We start from the raw sequence: 21,112 nt of genomic DNA on the forward strand, positions 1-21,112 counted from the left end.
AAGGCTGTGGTAAACACATTGTTCTAAGATTTTTTTTTAGCAAACATTATAATGTGCTGTACTCCCTCAATTCTGAATATTATAGCACTATTGATTTAAATCCTATCCTTTCAGGAAAATATAGAAAACACTCCTTTAAATATATATACCCATTGTGAAGTGTATGATGTCTGTAACTTACTTGAAATGAATTTTTAAAAATTGGTGAATAGATGAGTGGTTATGTGATAAAGAAAATCCAGCAAAATATTGATGGTGGGATCTAGGTGGCATGCATATGAATGTCTACTGTATAAGTCACCTTTTCTGTATGTTTGAATATTTTCATATTTAAGGAATCAAAATATTAACTTACATCATAGAACTAAGAAAATGGACCATATTATAATTTATCAGATTATAATTGTGATCTTAGGTTTAGCTTAAAATTTTGAGGCAATTAGGCATAACCTTGATAATTTGGTAGAAAACATTCTTTATTCATTATTGGTTACTTTTTTGGGTAAGGAGGTTTACATTACTTTCTGCATTGGAAAGGTCCTCCACTGTGTATATGATTCTTATTGACTAGCTACTAGCCTTACATGTCTATAAAATGTAGACCTCAAATATATATTTAAATGAATAAAAGGACAATAATGGAAGTGTAACAGATTGGGTTCAATTACCACTGACTCCAGGAAAATCTCTGAGAAAAAAAATTTAACCCATTCCTAAAACAATATATTCCCTTCATATTTGCTGCTTTCTCCTATAACTGAGGAGAAAGTTTCTTTTAGTCAAGATTTTATGATAGTTGTTTTAGCAAAATAGATCATGTAATTTGGGTAATAAGGTAATAAATGTTGACTATAGCCCCAAGTGACACGTAGTGCTATTAACTGATTATATATAAACACTAAAAATCTAGGAAAATGTTTTTTTTATTTCGTGGGGAGCAAGAAAGGCTTAAACTATTGCATGTTTTCTGTCCTGATGATTGAAACCATATATAAAAGCTCATATAAGAGAGGAGGCAATGGAAAAATGTCAAATGGGATTGGGTTAGAGAGGTAAGAATGTGAGTAGGGGTCACTTCTGTTTTCTCTTTTAGGCTCTACAGAATTTTCTGTCACATGGTTATGGCTATTTAAGTAATTAAAATATTAAGTCTGAATTTTTAAGACCAAGTCAGTGTCTGAGCACAGCTGACGACAGGCTTTCTTTCCAGGGAAGCCAACACAGCACCCACAGCAGCTTCCATCCCTCCCTGGCTCCTGTCATCACCAGCCTGCAAAACCTGGTCGGCACAAAAAGAGCTCCAGATCCTTCCCCCAAAAGTTCAGGTATGACTTGGACACACCTCTAGCAAAACTCTCCTGTGACCCCAATTTTTAAAAATAATAATATTTTTAAAAAACAATTCTTCACCCTCAATTCAGATACGTTGAAATCTTCAAATATGTGCACCTAAGCCCCAAGCTTGATGAAAGCCTGTTCTAAAGGAAGGAAAGCCATAGAGACTCATTTTGGGAATATGCCTTTAACTGTACACAAATCACATGAAAAACAGGAAAGCGGAAATCGAAGCTACTTCATAAAGGAAAACTATTTCCCAAAGAGAAAAATTTCAAATGACAGGTCACTTGAGGAAAGTAAAAAACATATATACCTTTGCAGTTGGGGCAAGGCAAGGGGTCTTTTCAAGCCTTTCCTTGAGGAGAGGCTTGTTTTCTATTAAGGCAGGAAAATGTACAGTGACACAAAAATAGCCCATCCCCCAAACCATTTAGGCTCATATCCTGGGCAGCTGCTGGTACCTCCCTCAGCTTCTGTCGGACCACGTGATTATGACCACATCTACCTCAGACAGAGGGCCTCTTAAAATAGCCCCTAACCAATAGTCACCAGTTTGGATTTTGAGAAAGTATATAAAACCTATTTGTATTCTCTCTTGAAAGACCTAGAAAATGATACTATTTTCTTAATAGTAATATTTTTATAGGAGAATATTAAATCCTAGCTGTGTTATCTCTTTATATTAAAAAGTTAATTGTGTTGCTTCATTATTTATAGGCACAGATATGGGACCAAGGACTGTTGAGATCGTCAGGGTAGGTCATTAATTTTGCTATTTTTCTGATTTGTGTTCTACTTCCCTTAAAATGTGTATTTTTTCCTCAGTACAATTTGTTGGATTGAAAGTGTGCTCTTTTAAGTTACTAAAGGCAATAAATGGTCTGTGTTAAGAAACAGACTTGGGATAATACAGTAAAGGCACAGAGAAAACCATTGTGAATTTTTTGGTATGTCCCATCCACTGTGTTTTGTGCATGTGTTTAAGTTCTATGAAACAAACCAAAGGAAAAAAAATGGTATTATATTAAACATACTTCGATAGCTTGTCTTTTTCACTTTTTTTTTTTTTTTAAGATTTTATTTATTTATTTGACAGAGAGAAATCACAAGTAGACGGAGAGGCAGGCAGAGAGAGAGACAGGGAAGCAGGCTCCCTGCTGAGCAGAGAGCCCGACGCGGGACTCGATCCCAGGACCCTGAGATCATGACCTGAGCCGAAGGCAGAGGCTTTAACCCACTGAGCCACCCAGGCGCCCCTTCACTTTTTTTTTTTTAAAGACCTTATTTATTTATTAGAGAGAGAGTATATGTGAGCAGAAGTTGTGGGGGGTGGGAAGAAGAGTATCTCAAGCAGACTCCATGCCAAGCATGGAGCCTGATGGGGGACCTGATCCCAGGACCCTGAGATCACAGCCTAAGCTGAAATCAAGAATCAGACACTTAAACAATTGAGCCACCCAGGTGCCCCTGTCTTCTTCACTTTAAAGGATGAAATTTCAGCCATGCTAGTATTTTTTTTTTACAGCACACAGCCTGGTTTTTATGGATTGCATAGTATTCCATCATATAAATGTGCTATACTTAAATCAACTTCGTCCTACTAAACAGCACATTTCTCAACTTTTGCTCTTTTATTTTTTTTTAAGATTTTATTTACTTATTTGACAGAGATCACAAGTAGGCAGAGAGGCAGGCAGAGAGAAGAGGAAGCAGGCTCCCTGCTGAGCAGAGAGCCCAATGCCGGACTCGATCCCAGGACCTTGGGATCACGACCTGAGCCGAAGGCAGAGGCTTTAACCCACTGAGCCACCCAGGCACCCCTCAACTTTTGCTCTTTTATAGCAACATCTTTGTTTTTCTTTTTCTGTCTATATCATGGGTAATTTCCTGAGGACTCATTCCTAGAAATGCAGTTGTTGAGTCAAAAGCCACACTTATTAAAGGCTTTTACACATATTGCTAAATTGCCTTCTTGAAAAGATTGGGTGAGTTGTATTTAAATTCATAAAGTTGTCAATCCTGATTTTCAGACTCCTGTGTGATATCCAGAATATTGGAAATTACTTTTATTCTGATCACTTTCAACCATTAAATTTGGGATTCAAGAAGTACTTACAAAGAAATGATGACCTTGTTATAATCATGGTTCAACTGCAGTGAAGAGACAACCCAGCATAGCTTAGTTCTCTGGAATCAATCATCACTGTGTTTGAAGACTCTCTACCATTTATCAACTCTATGACCTTCAGCAAGTTATGCAGGTTTTCTCATCTGTGGCCTGGGGATGACAACATTTACCTCACAAGGTCAATCTTAACTGTGGATTAAGTGAGATAATGCAAGTAGTGTACTTAGCATAGTACCTAGTGTGTCATAGATGTCCAAGAAGTGGCATCCGTTATTACTAATTACAATTTGAAGTAAATTTCCTTCATTTGTTCCTAGTATCTTTCCACCAAGGGGTAACTCAGATGTTCCTATGATGGGAAAGTTAAATCTGCCAACGTGTACATAATTATGGATAAATTATGAAAGCATTATGATGGATTTGAACAAAGCCAAATTATTCCATAAATTTCTCCTCATTCCAGGGTTTATAAAATATCATTTTATAGGGGTGCCCGGGTGGTGCAGTTGGTTGAGCTTCTGACTCTTGGTTTCAGCTCAGATCATAATCTCACAGCAGTGGGGTTGAGCCCCATGTCAGTCTCTAAGCTCAGCAGCGAAGTCGGCTCAGTCTCTCTCTCCCTTTCCTTCTCCCACTCAGGCTTATAAATGGGTAAATCTTTTTTTAAAAAATATAGATATATAGATAGATAGATAGATAGATATAGATAGCTAGATATAATTTTGTTTCTTTAGTCATTTCAACCACTTTTTTTTAAAACAGGTTTTTATAAAAAGCCTGCTCCCAATAACCATATTCTTCCAAACACGTTCCAAGCAGAAACTTTTGTGATGAAACACATCTTGCCATTTTGCATGCATTGCTTTGCTATTGATACCTTCAAAAAATATGACCTGAGCCAAAGGCAGTTGCTAAACCAGCTGAACCACCCAGTAGCCCCTGTGGCATGAGTTTTTAAAGCTTTTCCATATATGGTTTTGGTTGTCATTTGTTCTTTTCCCATCTTCAAACTTTATGAGGTAAAATCTTTGAAGCACACTAAGCTGTATATATTTTTAAATAACCAATTAAAACGCTAGGAGTCTTGCTACTATATAAGCCCCTTTACCCCACCCACACCACTAATTTATGCCATAGTCTTCATATGTTTACATTTACATAAACTGAGAACCCCACCAAACAATAGTGTAATTTTTACTTTCAACCATCCTGCAATTTCATTATTTATTTATTTACTTATTTGAGAGAGAGAGAGAGGGCATGAGCAGAGGCAGAGGGAGAAGCACGCTCTCCGCAGATCAAGGAGCCCAACTCGGGCTTGATCCCAGGACCCTGATCATGACCCGAGCCAAAGGCAGACGCTAAACCGCCTGAGCCACCCAAGCACCCCATCCTGCATATTTTAAAGAGCTGAAAAAAACTGGTCACTTTTTTTTTTTTTTTTTGCCTACTGAGTAGTTTAGGATTTTATCCTGGACCCCAGGAATGTTATGCTGTGTAGACTCTGAAGAGTGTTGATGTATCTGGTTTAGCAGGCAGGCAGCCCATTCGGGTTCAGGCTACGAGTTCGGTCTCATTTTTCCAGGAGCCATGGTTCACCTCCCAGCTCAGGTCTGTGTGGGTCTGTCCCTCACATGAGTGGCTTAGAATGAAGCCAGAGACTTCTGTGGCTCCCCTTCTTCTCAGGCTGTCTGTCTACTCCAGCTTCTTCCTTTCTTCTCCAGCCACCAGGGGCTCCCTCACCGGGTTCCTCTGACCTGCGAGATCGGGCAAGGGAGGCGTCCGCAGCAGAGCCTTACACTGTCACCACCTTTCTAGCTCCTCAACGGGGGCAGTGGAGGGGGGGTGAGGGGGGTCTCACCCTCAGGACAGAGCAGCCTGGAAGACAAGGGGGAGATCCACCCACTCCTGCTTTCTCTCCAGGTTTCGGCTCCCACCCACAGTGTGTGTGTCTCTTTACTTTTCCGAAGCCTCAGGTAGTTGTTTTCTGCTCTTGACTGAGTTGTCCATTTTAATCAGCAAGAGAGAGATGCTCTAGTTGAGTGAATGCCACCAGGCTGGAGCCGGAACGCCTCCGTCATTCTTTCTGTGGTTTTTAAAACACTAACCCCGGGGTACGAATGTGAGGAAAACCTGGGCAAGAGCCAGGATTGCTTCGCCACGGTCCGAGTGAATCAAGCTGCCTCACTTCCTAACCTTCGCGAATGCTTTCCGCCGCGTGTCCCTTCTCTCTGTGGACTCCCTTACCACTCCAGCGGGCGTCCTCTCGGAGCCTTTGTTGTAAGGCAGCCGTGCAGCTCCTGAGAGCCAAGTGTGTTTGTTCACACCCAGAAGAGCATGATATGTGTGGCAGTTTAATCATAAACACCATATGAGAACATACTTGCCAAGTCTGCATCAAAATTGGCCACTAAACTGAGCAGTAACATAGGGTTGTTTTGTATTTTTTTGTTGTTGTTTTTACTCCTACTGTTGCCTTTTATTGAGCCTCTTCTGTAGACTTCTAAGACTGCACTCTATCATCTCATTTAATCCTCAAACCAACATAAAGATGCAAACTCTATGAGGTTAAGGAACCGCCTTAAGACCCTCCCCACCCCCAGCTAATTCAGCACTCCAGCAGAAAACGCAGGTTTCTTTCCGATTCCAAAGGCGCTGCTCTGGTGTTGCCTTGGCCTCCTGCATCATGGAAGGATTTTGTTCAACAGCTCTCTGGGACCAGTCGGGTTGTGGTTTTTTTATTAAATATATGAGCGCCGTGTTTTCCTTTTTTAGGAGCTCAGCGATGCCCTTGGAATCAGTATTGCCGGAGGAAAAGGAAGTCCCTTAGGAGATATCCCGATATTTATAGCTATGATTCAGGCCAGTGGTGTGGCTGCTCGTACCCAGAAGCTTAAGGTAAACAGAAGGAAAATGGTGAAGTGCTCACAGCATGTGGTGGGAGACAAAGTTGCAGCCATGGGCGCTTTATTTTAAAGTTGAAATTCCAACAGAGACCCATGCTGAGGGCAAAATGCATTGGAGAAAGTTGACACCTAAAATTCATTAGGTCCCTGGGCATATAAAAATATTATTGTTTGTATCAAAGCTTCCCAATGAAGGAAGAAATTGCAGCTCATTTGCAAAGCCTTCCAAACCATTTTTTGTACTTCATTCCACCCAAAATTAATCTTCACCTGAGAGAGATTTGACCTGAGAATTGTCCTTCAGCCAGAAGAATTAACGTTCTTAATGATTTTTTTCCCCAGTGCCCCTTATTCTTAACTTAGGTAGAAAAATAAAGGAGAAAATATTTGGCTTCCTCATTAGAGCTTTATTGAACAGTTAATTTATGTGCCCCGCTATTACTGGTGAATGGATGTATGAATCACCGCCATTGCCAAAATACAAAAGTGGCCTGCCGTGCCTTCCCCTAATCACATCTGACCCCCTTCTTGTTTCTCTGATTGGTCTGTGTTTGGGGAAAGCCATAAAAATTCCTCATGCTTCTGGAACATGCATACCCAGGAGAAACACAGGCTCTTTACAATAGCCACAAATGGGAAATATGACTTACAAAGAATTTTAAGCATTCTCCTCAAATTTAATTTTTCTTAATGATAGTGATTTTCTACCACTTTTGTACTTCCAGGTTGGAGATCGGATTGTCAGCATTAATGGGCAACCTTTGGATGGGCTGTCTCACGCGGACGTGGTTAATCTGCTAAAGAACGCCTACGGGCGTATTATCCTACAGGTACTGCCATCAATGGGACGCGCAGCTGCGCGAGGCAGATAAGTGGCGTGCAAAAAAGATTGAGCGTCACTGGCAGTAGGCATCACCGCCCAGCGGGGTGCTTGCCGATGTGAATTATGAAGGTTGAAAGCAAGAAATTATTATTTTTATTCAGAAATTCTTTAATGCCACCCATACAGGCAGTGAGCATGATTATATGAAAGCATAACAAGGGGAGAAAAATTACTCCTTGCTTCACATGATGAATCAACAAGGCTTTTAGCTTCCAGCATTCTTTTGTAAATCAAAGTTTGTGAGGAATAGGAAATGATTTCTTTTCTTATGCCCAAGAACTGTTACCGAACTGCCCAAACACAGTTTCTTCCACCCCCTTTATAGGAAGGGAAAAATACAATGCTCTTTTTCCCCGTAGCATAAATGATGGCCAGCGCTGTTAAATTCTCACTGTGTGGTTGTCATCAAATAAGGCAGACAATTATTTATCAGCTGTGGTCCCCAAGAGTATTGTCCAGATGCACGGGGAAATATAACAGAAAGTAGAAAGGAGGTGTGCTGTTCATCACCCCTCCTTATAGTTCAGCCTTCCACATTGAGATTGATAGGGGGCAGTGAGAGGTATGATACTGCAGTGAGTTTTGCTAATGAGTTTCTTCCAAAATGTATGATTATAATCGCCACACTTCTGCAGGTAGTATTGAACAGTTTACCTGTGAAAAGAATAAAACCCACCATTTAGTACCTTAGAGAGGGCTCACTAGCCCCTCAGATCCTTCTAGCCTTTAAATAATTTCTGGGGGGCGTCTGGTTGGCTCAGTCAGTAGAACATGAAGTTCTTGATCTCAGGGTTATGAGTTCGAGCCCCACTTTGGGTTGGGTGTGGAGATTACTTAAAAATAAAATCTTGAATATAATAATAACTTCAAACTGAAAAGCCATTGCATTGGGGAAAACCAGCTTGTGGTGCTTAACTCTCACATCTCAGTGGTCTAAATTCGAAAGGCCAAAACAGACATTATGAAAGTTAAAGTGGGGCACCTGGGTGGCTCAGTCAGGTAAGCTCCGACTCCTGATTTCAACTCAGGTGACGATCTCAGGGTCATGGGTGGAACCCCATATGTTGGACTCCGCACTTAGCGGGAGTCTGCTTAGGATTCTCTCTCTCTCTCCCGCTGCCCCTCCCCCTTCCAAAATAAATAAATACTTAAAAAAAAAAGGTAAGGTACAGCATGTATGAAGGGGATCGTAAAAATACTGTCAGTAGTTTCAAGGGAGTTTATGCGATAGGCTACATACTATTCAGTGATTTGGGTCCCTGGGTTTCTGCGGAGCACAAACCAGAATACTGTGTGGACTGGCGTAGAGTCAGCTTCCTTTCTGCTCCTAGTCCTCACTTTCAGTGGACTTTATGCTGCCGCCTCACATTCCTCCCTCCACCTCACATCAGTTCTTGGTCAGACCCTGCGCATAGCCTTGCTTTTTCTTGTTTGTGGGCTTGCTCTTCCTTCGAGTTATGCTGACCCCTAGAGGCCTGAAAGTGCAACTCCTCAGTCTCTGACTATGGACCATTAGTTACACGGAATTTTAAAAGGAAGTTACTTGAACCAATAAGTTAATGTCAAGACAAAAAAAAAAAAGTCTCCCTTAGCAAAATCAGGTATTACCAGTATTTTCATACACCAATATAATTTTTACGGCACCACCTTCTTCACAAAGAAATGAGAAGCCACAATGCAAAACTAACATTAACTGCAGAAGCACCTTAAATGACAATGCACTCAAACTCTCCCATGCGGAATTAACACTTCACTCAGTCAGATTGCTACTGTTCACATACCTTAGAAAGAGTTCCTTATTTTTCCTATTTCTGTATTTTAAGGAAATGACATTTGGTTTAAAAATGCTCTCTTGCCTTAATCACTTTAGTGGGTAGTGTTATTTTCTTTTTTTTTTTTTTTTTTTTTTTTTTTTTTTTTTTTTTTTTAATATTTTATTTATTTATTTGACAGAGAGAGATCACAAGTAGGCAGAGAGGCAGGCAGAGAGAGAGAGAGAGGGGAGGAAGCAGGCTCCCTGCTGAGCAGAGAGCCCGATGCGGGACTCGATCCCAGGACCCTGAGATCATGACCTGAGCCGAAGGCAGCGGCTTAACCCACTGAGCCACCCAGGCGCCCGGTAGTGTTATTTTCTAACCTGTGTTATTAAAAGCTTAATGGACTTCGTTGGGATTATAATCTACACAGTTATGGGTGTGGAGTTTACATGCTGCCAAAGGCTTTAGACAGAAAACTCTCATGTCCTGTGTCAAACGCCTTTCAGTTACATAGTATATTTGCCTTAGTTGAAACAATGTGCAGGGCACCTGAGTGGCTCAGTGGGTTAAGCCTCTGCCTTTAGCTCAGATCATGATCTCAGGGTCCTGGGATCAAGTCCCGCATTGGGCTCTCTGCTCAGCAGGGAGCCTGCTCCCCCCCCTTCTCTCTCTCTCTCTCTGCCTGCTTCTCTGCCTTCTTGTGATCTCTCTGTGTCAAATAAGTAAATATAATCTTGAAAAAAAAAAACCATGTGTATATAGTACCAGCAGTACAGTTATTACAGCTGACTTGGCACTGGGTAATTATTTTTATTGTCAGGTGAGCCAGCCCATTGGCTGAGCGGTAGAGAAGGTTAGGTAATTGTGTCTGTTGATTTGGAAAAGACTTACGAGGGTGCATCATGCAAAGCAGTCAGCAGCCGCTGGTTGCACAAGGAAGATTAAGGTCTGAATCAGCATACAGCAGGATGGTGCAGAGGGAAAGAGTGGACGAGACGACCAACACTTCCCAGAAGCTTCTCCCCACAGTATAATTGCTGTCTCTGGGTGTTAATAAGAGGGAGATATTACTGCCCTTAAAGTCGGATGGTTTCTTATTCTCAGTGATAAATTGGTCAGTGGAGATGGATGTAGCTACATGGTGTCATTTGAAATGTTCCTATTTATATTTGCTTTTCTGGTCTGATAGTTTTGTCTGGTTAAGCTTTTTTATCTGTAGAATGACCATGAAACCGTTTTTGGGCAAAATCAGGTAACCCAGACTCTCTGCTAGAATTTTTTTTTGGTACATCTTTGAGAACACAAAAGATAAAAAGAGCACATCAGAGATTTTTATCACTAAAGGAACTTGGGAGGCTTGTTTTGGGCCCATTAAGAAATTCTGCAAACATTCAAGAATGTAGCAGAATGGGTGGATTGAGGTAGCACTGACTAAACTAGGGGTATGGTAAAAGGATGTTGGGAGAGAACATTGTAGTTGGAAATGTCCAGTAGGCAGAGGAAATGTACTGCCAATACTCGGGGAGGAACAGTAAATAAAGCCATCTGAGACATTTCAATGTCAGCATCCCCACTACCTGGCACGTTATATATCATAGATACTGATTAAATAAATGAATGAAAACAGTGGTGACAAAGATAGGACAAAGGCTTGGAGTCAACTCCAAGTAGGGAAGGCAGGAGAAGAGAGTCTGAAATCAGGGAGATTCATTAAGCATCTGTCTACAAAGTATTTTGGGAGGCCCTTTGGGAAAATTCTTCAGACCACACACACACACACACAAAAGAACTGGGCACCTGGGTGGCTCAGTGGGTTAAAGCCTCTGCCTTCGGCTCAGGTCATAATCTCAGGGTCCTGGGATTGAGTCCTGCATCGGGCTCTCTGCTCAGCGGGGAGCCTGCTTCCCCCTCTCTCTCTGCCTGCCTCTGTGCCTGCTTGTGATCTCTGTCTGTCAAATAAATAAAATCTTTAAAAAAAAAACTGATATAAGAGGGTCCAACTACTAGTTTGGAGAGAGAGATGTGTTATATTTATTAAGATAATATAGAGAGAACAGTGACTTCCTTTTGAACTGTCAGTTGAAAATAGAAGAGAAAAAAGACATGAAATTAATTCAAGGGATCTGATATCTAACAGATGGGAGTTGCAAAATGAGAAACAGAAAAATAAGAAATAAACCTTATCTAAAGGTCCATGAGCCAGTTAGCAGGATAAATACCTATATACATTCTAAAACTTCCGAAGAGAAAAGTATAAGGTACTTACAAAAGAACAGGAGATTTAAATGGCACCTCTTTTTCAGCAGCATGTTTCTGAGAAAATTACTTTAGGAGGGTATTCCAGTAAAAGAGCAGGTAAGAAAGAGGGAAGCCAGTGGATTCAATGCTAAGAAACGTGGAAGTCCCAGGACAGCTACATACCGAGCATAGAGATACCTTGCCCAAATTGGAGCAGAGGGAGAAGACACTCTAAGAGAAATGCCTCTCCATCAAAAGGAAAGAAGAGGAACAGATTAATTGTCTATTAATTAGTTGGTTAATTAATTATCCAGTTAATTAGAAGTTTGAGATTACTGGGAAAATTTAGGGTTCATTGGTGATAAGTCTATAACAATTAAAATGAGATCATTGTTACCTTGAAGAAAATAAACTTGTACCAAGAAAAGGAAATGTAATCATACTACAGTAGTTGACTCAGTATAAATAACATTTATATAAACATTGTAAGTCATGATAATAAAACCAACACAACCAAACATCATAATGCATAAAATACCAGCATCATGGTTATTTGGGATATATTAGTAGAGAGGAAAATATGAGAAGTAAATCTTTAAAGTTGAAATAAAAGAGATTGTTGGAAATTGTTAGAACTACAGAGGTTTGGGGCGCCTGGGTGGCTCAGTGGGTTGGGCCTCTGCCTTCAGCTCAGGTCATGATCTCGAGTCCTGGGATTGAGCCCCGCATTGGGCTCTCTGCTCAGCGGGGAGCCTGCTTCCCCCTCTGCCTCTCTGCCTACCTGTGATCTCTGTCTGTCAAATAAATAAATAAAATCTTTAAAAAAAAAAAAAAGAGCTACAGAGGCTTAAGTATATCTAAAGAAGCACAAGAAACAAGTAGAACTTTAAAATAATGTGAAATGAAAGAGGTTGGCAAGCTAAATTTTCATCCACTGGAATATTTCATCTGTTGAAATAGGGAGTTGATAGACATCAACAAGGTGATAAATTTTAAAATAGGATTATATGCATACTACTTAGTTTATACCTCTGGAATTGAAAAGGGAAGTGTTTAGTGTGCCTCTAGAGAGTGAAAGTGTTGAATTTTTTATCATGTGCTGTACTATTTATTTTTTATCTTGTGCACATAAAAAGAAATATCCTGGAAAAATAAATAGAAAAGAACCAGGAGTCAAGAATCCAGGTTCTAGACACTTAAGGAGAAAATAATTTTAAAAATAGCACACTTAGCAGTGAAGCAGAAGTAAATAAAGCTGGAAAAGTCACTACAACTGGTAGATGAATCTTTGGAAATCTTTAAAGAAATTGATTTTCTTTCAGAGTTGGTGGCAAGTCAATAGAGAGCAAAGGGGTAGTTGGGAGCAAAGGAGATAGAAGACACCTCTGAAAAAGAATATTAAAAATTTTACAGTAAAGCGGTGCCTGGCTGGCTCAGTTGGTAGAACATGAGACTCTTGATCTTGGGCAAGCCCCACGTTGGGTGCAGAGATTACTTAAAATCTTTAAAAGGAAAAAAGCATTCAGTGAGGATCATTGCAGTGATGCCGCTGATAGTTCCGAGGCCAACCTGAGACCCACTGGAGTGGCTCGTTATTTAGAGAGAGTAAAGCATGTTATTCTCTATGCCTGGAATATCCATGTCACCCCACCTCTCCCCTCTGTGAAAATCCCTCCTGTGAAATCCTTTGTTTGGAAACTTTCCAACAAAAAAGTTGGGGAATAGGGAATGCCTGGGGGGTCATTTTCCCCTGAGACCACAAACTGATCCAAAGTAGTGTCTGTGCCCCTAGCACAAGGCCTGGCCTAAAAAGTGTTGGTCACGTTGAGTGGGTTGCTGAGCTGTCCCAATAGAGTTAAAAGATACGAACTTACAGAGAACGAACCAGCATGGTTACCAGTTCGGTCCAGAAAAATTCTGCTGGAGGAGAAGGATGGATGGGCTTGGGAACGGAGAAGGTGTGTTGATGGAGGGCGCAGGAAAGCATATAAAGGCACGTTTGAGTCTCAGTAAAGGAGTGGCTTGTGAGCTGTTCTTCACCTTGACTGTGCAAAAAAGCCACTCGTCCCAGTACTGGTTCCTGGGTCTACCCCAGGGATTTCATTGGTCTGGAATGTAGCATGGACTTTGAGAGAGGGAGAGTCTAAAGCTTCCCAGGTGTTTCTAATATGTAACCAGCTGACCTATGGAGGTCATGATGGATAGAAAGCCAAGGGATGCCAGGAAGGGAGTGGTGAGCTCCAGGAAAAAGACAAAGAGCTGAAGGTTTGAAAGTTGAAATGAAGACCAGGGGAGGTTCTGTAGAACAAGGAGTCCTTAATGTCAGAAAGCTGTGTGTTTTGAGTCCTCTCACTTAACTCTTCCGTTCTCTACAAATACGGACCTTAGCTCCTTTCTTCCGAGGTGGCTGTGAGGATTAAATGAGGTGTCATGTTTAATAAAACAGTGGATTGCCAGTGGTGAGCATTAAATAAGTGCACTGTGTTACTTTCATTATAATAATGTGGGCCTGAGGTCAGTAGATGCAAACATTTCTAAAACCCTGGAAGGAATGGTTTTCCAGGCGGCCTGTGAGGTGTATGCCACTAGGTTGTGATGTCACAAGCAGTCACCTCGCCCCTTATTTTACTCCAGACTTTAAAAAGTTGGCACTTCATGGGCACCTGGGTGGCTCAGTGGGTTTTAAGCCTACGCCTTCAGCTCAGGTCATGATCTCAATAGGGTCCTGGGACTGACCCTGCATTGGACGCTCTGCTCATCAGGGGGCCTGCTTCCCCCCACCCCCACTCCTCTGCCTGCCTCTCTGCCTACCTTGGATCTCTCTCTCTCTGTCCAATAAATAAATAAAATCTTTAAAAAAAAAAAAAAAGACCTCACTTAAAAAAAAAAAAGTTGATACTTCTAACCATTATATTTCTAAAAGATACAATGAAGTTCATATACTCTGATGTCCCTAGAATCAGTGTCTTCAGATCCTAAATAAAAACTTGAAGCAGGTGTGTGCTTTCTACTTCATTAAATTACACCAAATGTCAGTCCTGGGACAAGGCAAGCTTTTCTTGATTGTTCCTCTGTTCCGTGCCCCATCTTAGGATGCCAGCTTTTTCAGAGCACCTTAACTTGACAGCCTTCCTGTCAGTTTTCAGCATATCCACACTTTGGATCTAGGATCCAGGATGGGTGTGAGTGCTGAATTTGTATTTTGTACTGCAGGATTTGAGTCCTAACAAATATAAGGGCTAATCTTACTCTTCTACGGGATCAGCAGCTCAGGAAAGTTGGAAGCAAGGAGCTCAAGCTTTTGTGCATTGTGATAATCCTACTTATCTAGAAAATATTTGACTTCTCAACTCTCCAAAACAATCCCCCAGACCTATTTTCTTTTTAAAGATTTTATTTATTTCAGAGAGAGAGAGAGAAAAGCACAAGCACAAAGGGAGTTAGGCCAAGGTACAGGGAGACGCAGACTCCCTGCTAAGCCTGGGCTCCATCCCAGAACCCTAGATCATGACCTGAGCCGAAGGCAGGCACTTAACCAACTGAGCCACCGCCCTCCCCAAAACCTATTTTTTTTTAATTATATTTATTTATTTGACAGAGAGAGATCACAAGTAGGCCGAGAGGCAGGCAGAGAGAGAGAGGAAGGGAAGCAGGCTCCCTGCTGAGCAGAGAGCCCGATGCGGGGCTCGATCCCAGGACCCCGGGATTGTGACCTGAGCCAAAGGCAGAGGCTTAACCCACTGAGCCACCCAGGTGCCACCCCAAAACCTATTTTTAAGGAAAGGTACTCATCTTAGGGTCCATGCAATAAATAACGTTTGCTTTATGACTCAGAAAGTATCAAGCATACATCGTTTTAATATAGAACATACAGTTCTGATTGAATTTAGTTTTGCTTTTAACTTGAATTAGTAAATGCCACAAGAAGCTGAGGCATGAGAAAGCATATCAGAATAAATACCCTCCTGGAGGGGAAAATACAGTTTGTCCATTTGGAGGGGGAAACACGCTGTAAGGTGTAATGGCGGTTGGAGGGGGAAACACACTGTGAGGTGTAATGGCAGTTGGAGGGGGAAACATGGAGTGAGGTGTAATGGCGGTTGGAGGGGGAAACATCCTTATTGGTTCTTCCTCTTCCACTGATTCACAGGCCTCTGCTTTTTCATTAGATTCAGAGGATATGGCTTCTTCCCCATCCTTCATTTCACAAGTCTTCCTGTCGGATAGAGTGACTTTCTCCTTCTTGTCTTTCATTTCACGAGTCTCTCTCCCCTCATGTAGAGTGGCATCTTCCTCTTTCATGTCACATGTCTCCCTCTCCTCAGGTACAGAGATTTCCTCCACATCTTCTTTCAGACCAGTGGCGTCGCTCTCTTCTCGTAGGCACTTACTAAATATTTGATCCTAACAAGGTTGGGGAGAAGGTGAGGAAACAAAGTACTTTCATTAAAGCCCAGTGAGAGTTCAAACTGCTACAGCCACGTGGCAGCTTCAGACGGTCTGTTACGTTTCCTTTGTGCATCCCCATCAACCAGCAGTGCCACATCTAGTGATCAGTCTTAAAGAACCATTCAAGGTGTATGAAGCAGCACTATGTGCAACAATAAAGGATGACATAAACTTAAAGGACCCACAGGTTTTGAACCAGGCGAATGGTTCTGAAGGGTGAGTGGGAAGCGGGGAAGACATCCGCCATATCTCCAGTCCCCAGGGATGAGAAGAAAGGTTGCTGATCTCAGTATGGTGGAAATGGATCTGGCCCTAGCTGGGACCAAGAACTCTGGGCACCACAGGTCCCGAACCACATATTCAAGTTGCACAGACCTTAATACCCATTGTCTGAGGACCTCAAAGCCTTCTTTGCTTTACCCAGAAACCCTGTCCTTCCCCTCTTTTCTCTCCATTTTGAATCGCATGTGTTCCTGTCTGTCCCCCACACTACAACTGCCAGCCTTTCTGTTGAAGGATGGAACACATCTGCTTTCCTCTACTCCTGTCTCTATCCTCAGAAACTACCACAGAAGTTCTAGATTTACTTAAAATAATAATAATAATAATAAGGAAACCTCCTATTAGTCTATTTGCCTTCCCCCATCCTCAAAACCCATAAATAGACCTTTTCCCAGCCTTACCTCCATGTTGTTCAGTCCCTGGTGTTGATGGGAGAAGAGTACTTCAGAAGCAGAGCTAAACTAAGACTCATAGGCCACGTCTCCTTGGACTTGTACCCAGCTGAACATATATACCCTTCTGAGATCAGATTATTATCTTCCACAAATCAGTCCCTGGGGAGACCAATCAACTCCGAGAGCAAGATGGTTAATGCAGATACCTTGGGGCTATAGAGTCATTCTGGGGGTGATGGGTTTATGTTCTCTGTGGCTTCCTACAAAAGACTAAGCCATCAGTGAAAATCCCTCACATATCCCATCTAGCTTCTTGGCTTCCACTCTTACAGAAGAGGAGCTTGAACCGCTCCAAGGATCCTCGGTAAGCCCCTGGGATTTAATATCATCCGTGGGTGGGAGACCCTTTTTATTTCAGGGTTGAGGGTAATCAAGAGGCCTTTAGATTTTAGAGGGTTATGAATTTTTCTGTAAAACGGTACTGTTATAGGGGTGCCTGGGTGGCTCAGTGCCACCCAGGGGTGGGTTAAAGCCTCTGCCTTCAGCTCAGGTCATGATCCCAGGGTCCTCGGATCAAGCCCCACATCGGGCTCTCTGCTCAGCGGCGAGCCTGCTTCTTCCTCTCTCTCTGCCTGCCTCTCTGCCTACTTGTGATCTCTGTCTGTCAAATAAATAAATAAAATCTTAAGAAAAAAAAAGACGGTACTGTTAGAAGTTTTTATATTTTCTAGCTAGATTTTTATAAAAATTGATACTTACCCAAGTAGAACTGTGATTTTGTTTTCACAATTTATATGGCCGATTTCATGGACTCTTGAAAGTGTATTCTTTTTCTAAGAGTTTAAAAAAAAAAAAAAAAAAAAAGATCCTTCAGGAACATCCATGGGCCTATCTTCCGCACCCTGAGCCCTCTTCTTATAGTACCTTGTAAGAGCCAGGGAGTTTCCCAGCCTGTCGTCAACCACACACCATGGTGATCTGCTCTGTTTGTAACTGCCTGTTCAACTATCTCTCTGGTTCTCTCCCTCCCTGACACCATATCTAGACTGTACTTAATTATATGCGGAGTGAGTCAGATTGCCTGGTGTGAGGGTCCAAGACCAGGTCTATACCCTCACACTGCATATGATGTAGAGCACAAGATTCTGGAGTGAAATGATGTGGGAATGAAACCAGCTCTCCCTCCTTAACTGACCTTGGAAAGTTCCTTAACCTCTCTGCTCCAGCTTCATCTGTCTAAAATGCAGATATAATAGTGGCACCTACCCCTATAGGGACTCAGGAGAGCGCTTAGTGTAAAGTAAGTGCTCAGCTGATCTCAGTAGTCCTGGCGCTGTTAGAGACTAAACAAACCAAAGAAAAGGAGCAAGTTGCCATCAAATCCTGAGGTACCTTAAAGAAAACAATATTTTACTGACTTTCTTCCTCAGCCCCATAATGGATGGTCTGTTTTCATGGTCAGCTGACAGTGCAAGTCCAAATTCCCGCCAAGTACAGGAACATCCTTTACTGTATCCCAAATTAATAGATTTTGAGCCTCTGTTTGAGGGCTAGCTTCAGTGGGATGCTCATGCCCCAACAAGCTGTGCCATTCTGTTCTGGAAGGGCCTGACTAGAGTTTTTTCTCTCCTATAAAAACCCAAAACCAATCTCCTTGTAACCTCTTTGTCTCACTCTGTTCTGTGGAAATTCAGAAAATTGAGTCCCATAATCCCTATTCCTTAGGAAGGTTTTGGATTCATTCACTCCACAAATACTCATTAAGCAACTGTTAGGTGCCAGGCACGTTAACACTGAGAAGCAGTCCTTGTCCTCATGGATCCTGTGGTGGGGAGGTAAGGGAGACCCGTTAGCAGTCATGGGACTACGTCTCATCACAACTTGTTAGAAATATTTTGCGAGTGCCATGGGAGGAAAACAGGAGAAATTAATTTAAGCACCAGTAGTAAAGAAGGCTAGTATAAGGAAAGTGACTTGGAAGCTGATACCAGGCCCACTGGTGGGTTTTGGGAGGGGTGGAGAAGATTGTGGGCAGAGAGAACTGGAGTGTGGTTGGAATGGAAGGAGATTGACGGGATTAGAGGAGCAGGCTAGGGGAGGATCTTTGTGTGTATAATTAGGGAGTCTGAATTTTATTCCAAGTACAAAGAGAGGCTGCTGAAAGGTTTTAAGCAGGGGAGTGTCATTATCCATTTTATATTGGAAAAGATAACTGGCTGTTGTATAGAAGAGAGATTAGACGAGAATGAATGTGATGCTGGTTCAAGGCAGCTGATAATGATGAATTAATTAGAATGGTCACCATAGGGGCAAAAAGGAAGCAGATTTGAGAAGTACGTTAGAGGTAGACTCCAGAGGACTTGGTGGTGGATTACATATGGCAGGTGAGAGAGGGATGTCGCTGGTGGGTAGAGAGTAAGCATTCTGTGTGGTTAGCCTCCCGGCATCCGTTCTAGTTCGACAGTGGTCACCCGTCAGCAATCAAGTATTTCCAGTCTTATACCTAGCACATTTTAGTCAGGTGGTCAGAGCGACCATCTACTAAGAGGGAAAACTAGAAGGAAAGTGAATTGTAAAATGGATGTTGGATCAAGGGTTTGAATTAGGGGGTGCCTGGGTGGCTCAGTGGGTTAAAGCCTCTGCCTTCGGCTTGGGTCATGATCCCAGGGTCCTGAGATCGAGCCCTGCATTGGGCTCTCTGCTCAGCGGGGAGCCTGCTTTCTCCTCTCTCTCTCTCCCTGCCTCTCTGCCAACTTGTGATTTCTGTCTGTCAAATAAATAAATAAAAATCTTTAAAAAAAAAAAAAAAAGAGTTTGAATTAGCTAATGCAGATGGTAACTTGGCAATTGGATATAGCAGACTAGGCTGGGAATTTTCAGCACCTTGTGGCATTTAAAGCTATGGGAGTATATACATTGTCACCTAGACCCTAAGTGTGCATGTGGGAATTGGACACAGGACTGAGCCATAGGGGTGAGTAGAATAACCAAGAGGTGGGAAAGTGGGCCCCAGCAGCAGGAGGAAGGCCAGAAAATGGGTCCCAGACGTTTAGTTCTGGTGATGGGGAGGGCTGCCAGGGTGGAGTGGTTCATGAGGATGGTGTAGGTTGAGATTATAGAGGTCATAGGCAGAGACAACTTCTCTAATACACTTGCTGTGGGGAGAGTACAAAAAGGGCTGGTGGAAGTGGAGGGGCTCTTGTGGTCAAGACGAATCCATCTTTTCCTCCTTGTGTCATCCTAAATATTTGCCCAGTTCATTCAGCCATTCTATATATGACGGTATTTCCAGAAGATTCCATAACTTGCACACAGCTGTGTTTTCCCCCAGAATAGGATACTTCACCAGAATGTGTTCTGATTCGCCAGGATGGGACTGTTGCTTTCCTCGCTGTAAAAACTCTAATGACAGATGCAGCTAAACCTGGCAGTTTGGGCAGCCGTGCCCTCTATTGGCTCATTGTGAAACTGCAGTCAAATCCAGTTCTTTGCATTGGTGGAAAGTCCCCCACTCCATACCTACTTGTGCACAGATTATTATAATCTAGAAGAACCACTGATCAGAAGCAGGAGTAGCCCAGGAGCTCTGGAGAGAGAAGCTCTGAACTCATAGAGATGGAAGACATCTCCAGGCTAAGGACACAAGGCAGGCTTTTATGATTCCCATTCAACAGCTGAGAAAGCTGAAATTCAGGCACAGCACCATTTTTTTTTTTTAAGATTTTATTTATTTATTTATTTGACAGGCAGAGATCACAAGTAGGCAGAGAGGCAGGGAGAGAGAGAGAGGAGGAAGCAGGCTCCCCGCTGAGCAGAGAGCCGGATGTGGGGCTCGATCCCAGGACCCTGGAATCATGACCCAAGCCGAAGGCAGAGGCTTTAACCCACTGAGCCACCCATGTGCCCCACACAGCACCATTTTAATGTCAGAAACAGAACTTGAGAACCTCATTCTGTGTCCTACTATGAGCTGTGAGAGGCATACTATATTTCTTCTGTGTGCTTTTGAATGTTTTTTGCAGATGAAAAATTTAAAGTGAATGTTTATGTGTCATATACTATTGTTTGGAAGCATCTAAAAAAAAACAGATAATAGAGAATCAGTCATTCTTTCTTTCATTCGCCAAATATTATTTGGACGTGTATGTGACTTAAGTTTGTGACCCTAGGGAACTGGGTTCCCTTTGGACAGTTTTAAGCAGAGGAGTGTAATAACCTGCTGTGTTTGAACAGAACCATTCTAGCTGTTCTGTAGTGAGCCGGAGAGGGGCTGAAGCAAGGAGAACAGGAAGGGGACTTTTGTAGATCTCCAGGCAAGAGAGGATTCTGTAGACAGACCAATAGAGGGACACCCGGTGGCTCAGTTGGTCAAGTGTCTGCCTTTGGCTCAAGTCATGATCCCATGGTCCTGGGATTGAGCCCCATGTCTGGCTTGCTGCTTAGTGGGGAGTCTGCTTCTCCCTCATTCTCTGCCCCTCTCCCTGCCTTTGTGTGCGCTGTCTCTCTCTCTCTCTCTCATAAATAAATAAAATCCTTGAAAAGGAAGGAAGGTGGGGTGGGGGAGACCAATAGAGTTTTTGTGAGGACTGAATGCAGGTTGAGAGAGGAATAGTCAAGGACAACACCAGGCCATTGGCTGAAACAAAGAATGAAGTTGTAGTTACCTGAGATGAGGAAGTCCACAAGAGCAGACAGAGGTCACAGGGGTGGGCTCAGTGCTGCACACGTGAGCTCTG

General features: G+C 42.4%; 1 protein-coding gene across 8 annotated transcripts in view; it reads left to right on the plus strand.

Moving 5' to 3' along the window:
* PATJ (PATJ crumbs cell polarity complex component) overlaps positions 1 to 21,112 on the plus strand; it is a 371,435-nt gene that overhangs the window by 333,791 nt on the left and 16,532 nt on the right. For all 8 annotated transcript variants that reach the window (XM_045064632.1, XM_045064627.1, XM_045064628.1 and 5 more), the window contains 4 exons: positions 1,211 to 1,325; positions 2,056 to 2,093; positions 6,242 to 6,364; positions 7,098 to 7,202. In XM_045064632.1, coding sequence (XP_044920567.1) covers positions 1,211 to 1,325; positions 2,056 to 2,093; positions 6,242 to 6,364; positions 7,098 to 7,202 — 381 coding nt within the window. The remainder of the gene's footprint in view (positions 1 to 1,210; positions 1,326 to 2,055; positions 2,094 to 6,241; positions 6,365 to 7,097; positions 7,203 to 21,112) is intronic.

Source organism: Mustela putorius, unplaced genomic scaffold (genome assembly GCF_011764305.1).
Source record: "Mustela putorius furo isolate JIRA1106 unplaced genomic scaffold, ASM1176430v1.1 tig00003853_pilon_pilon_pilon, whole genome shotgun sequence".
Lineage (NCBI taxonomy): Eukaryota > Metazoa > Chordata > Mammalia > Carnivora > Mustelidae > Mustela > Mustela putorius.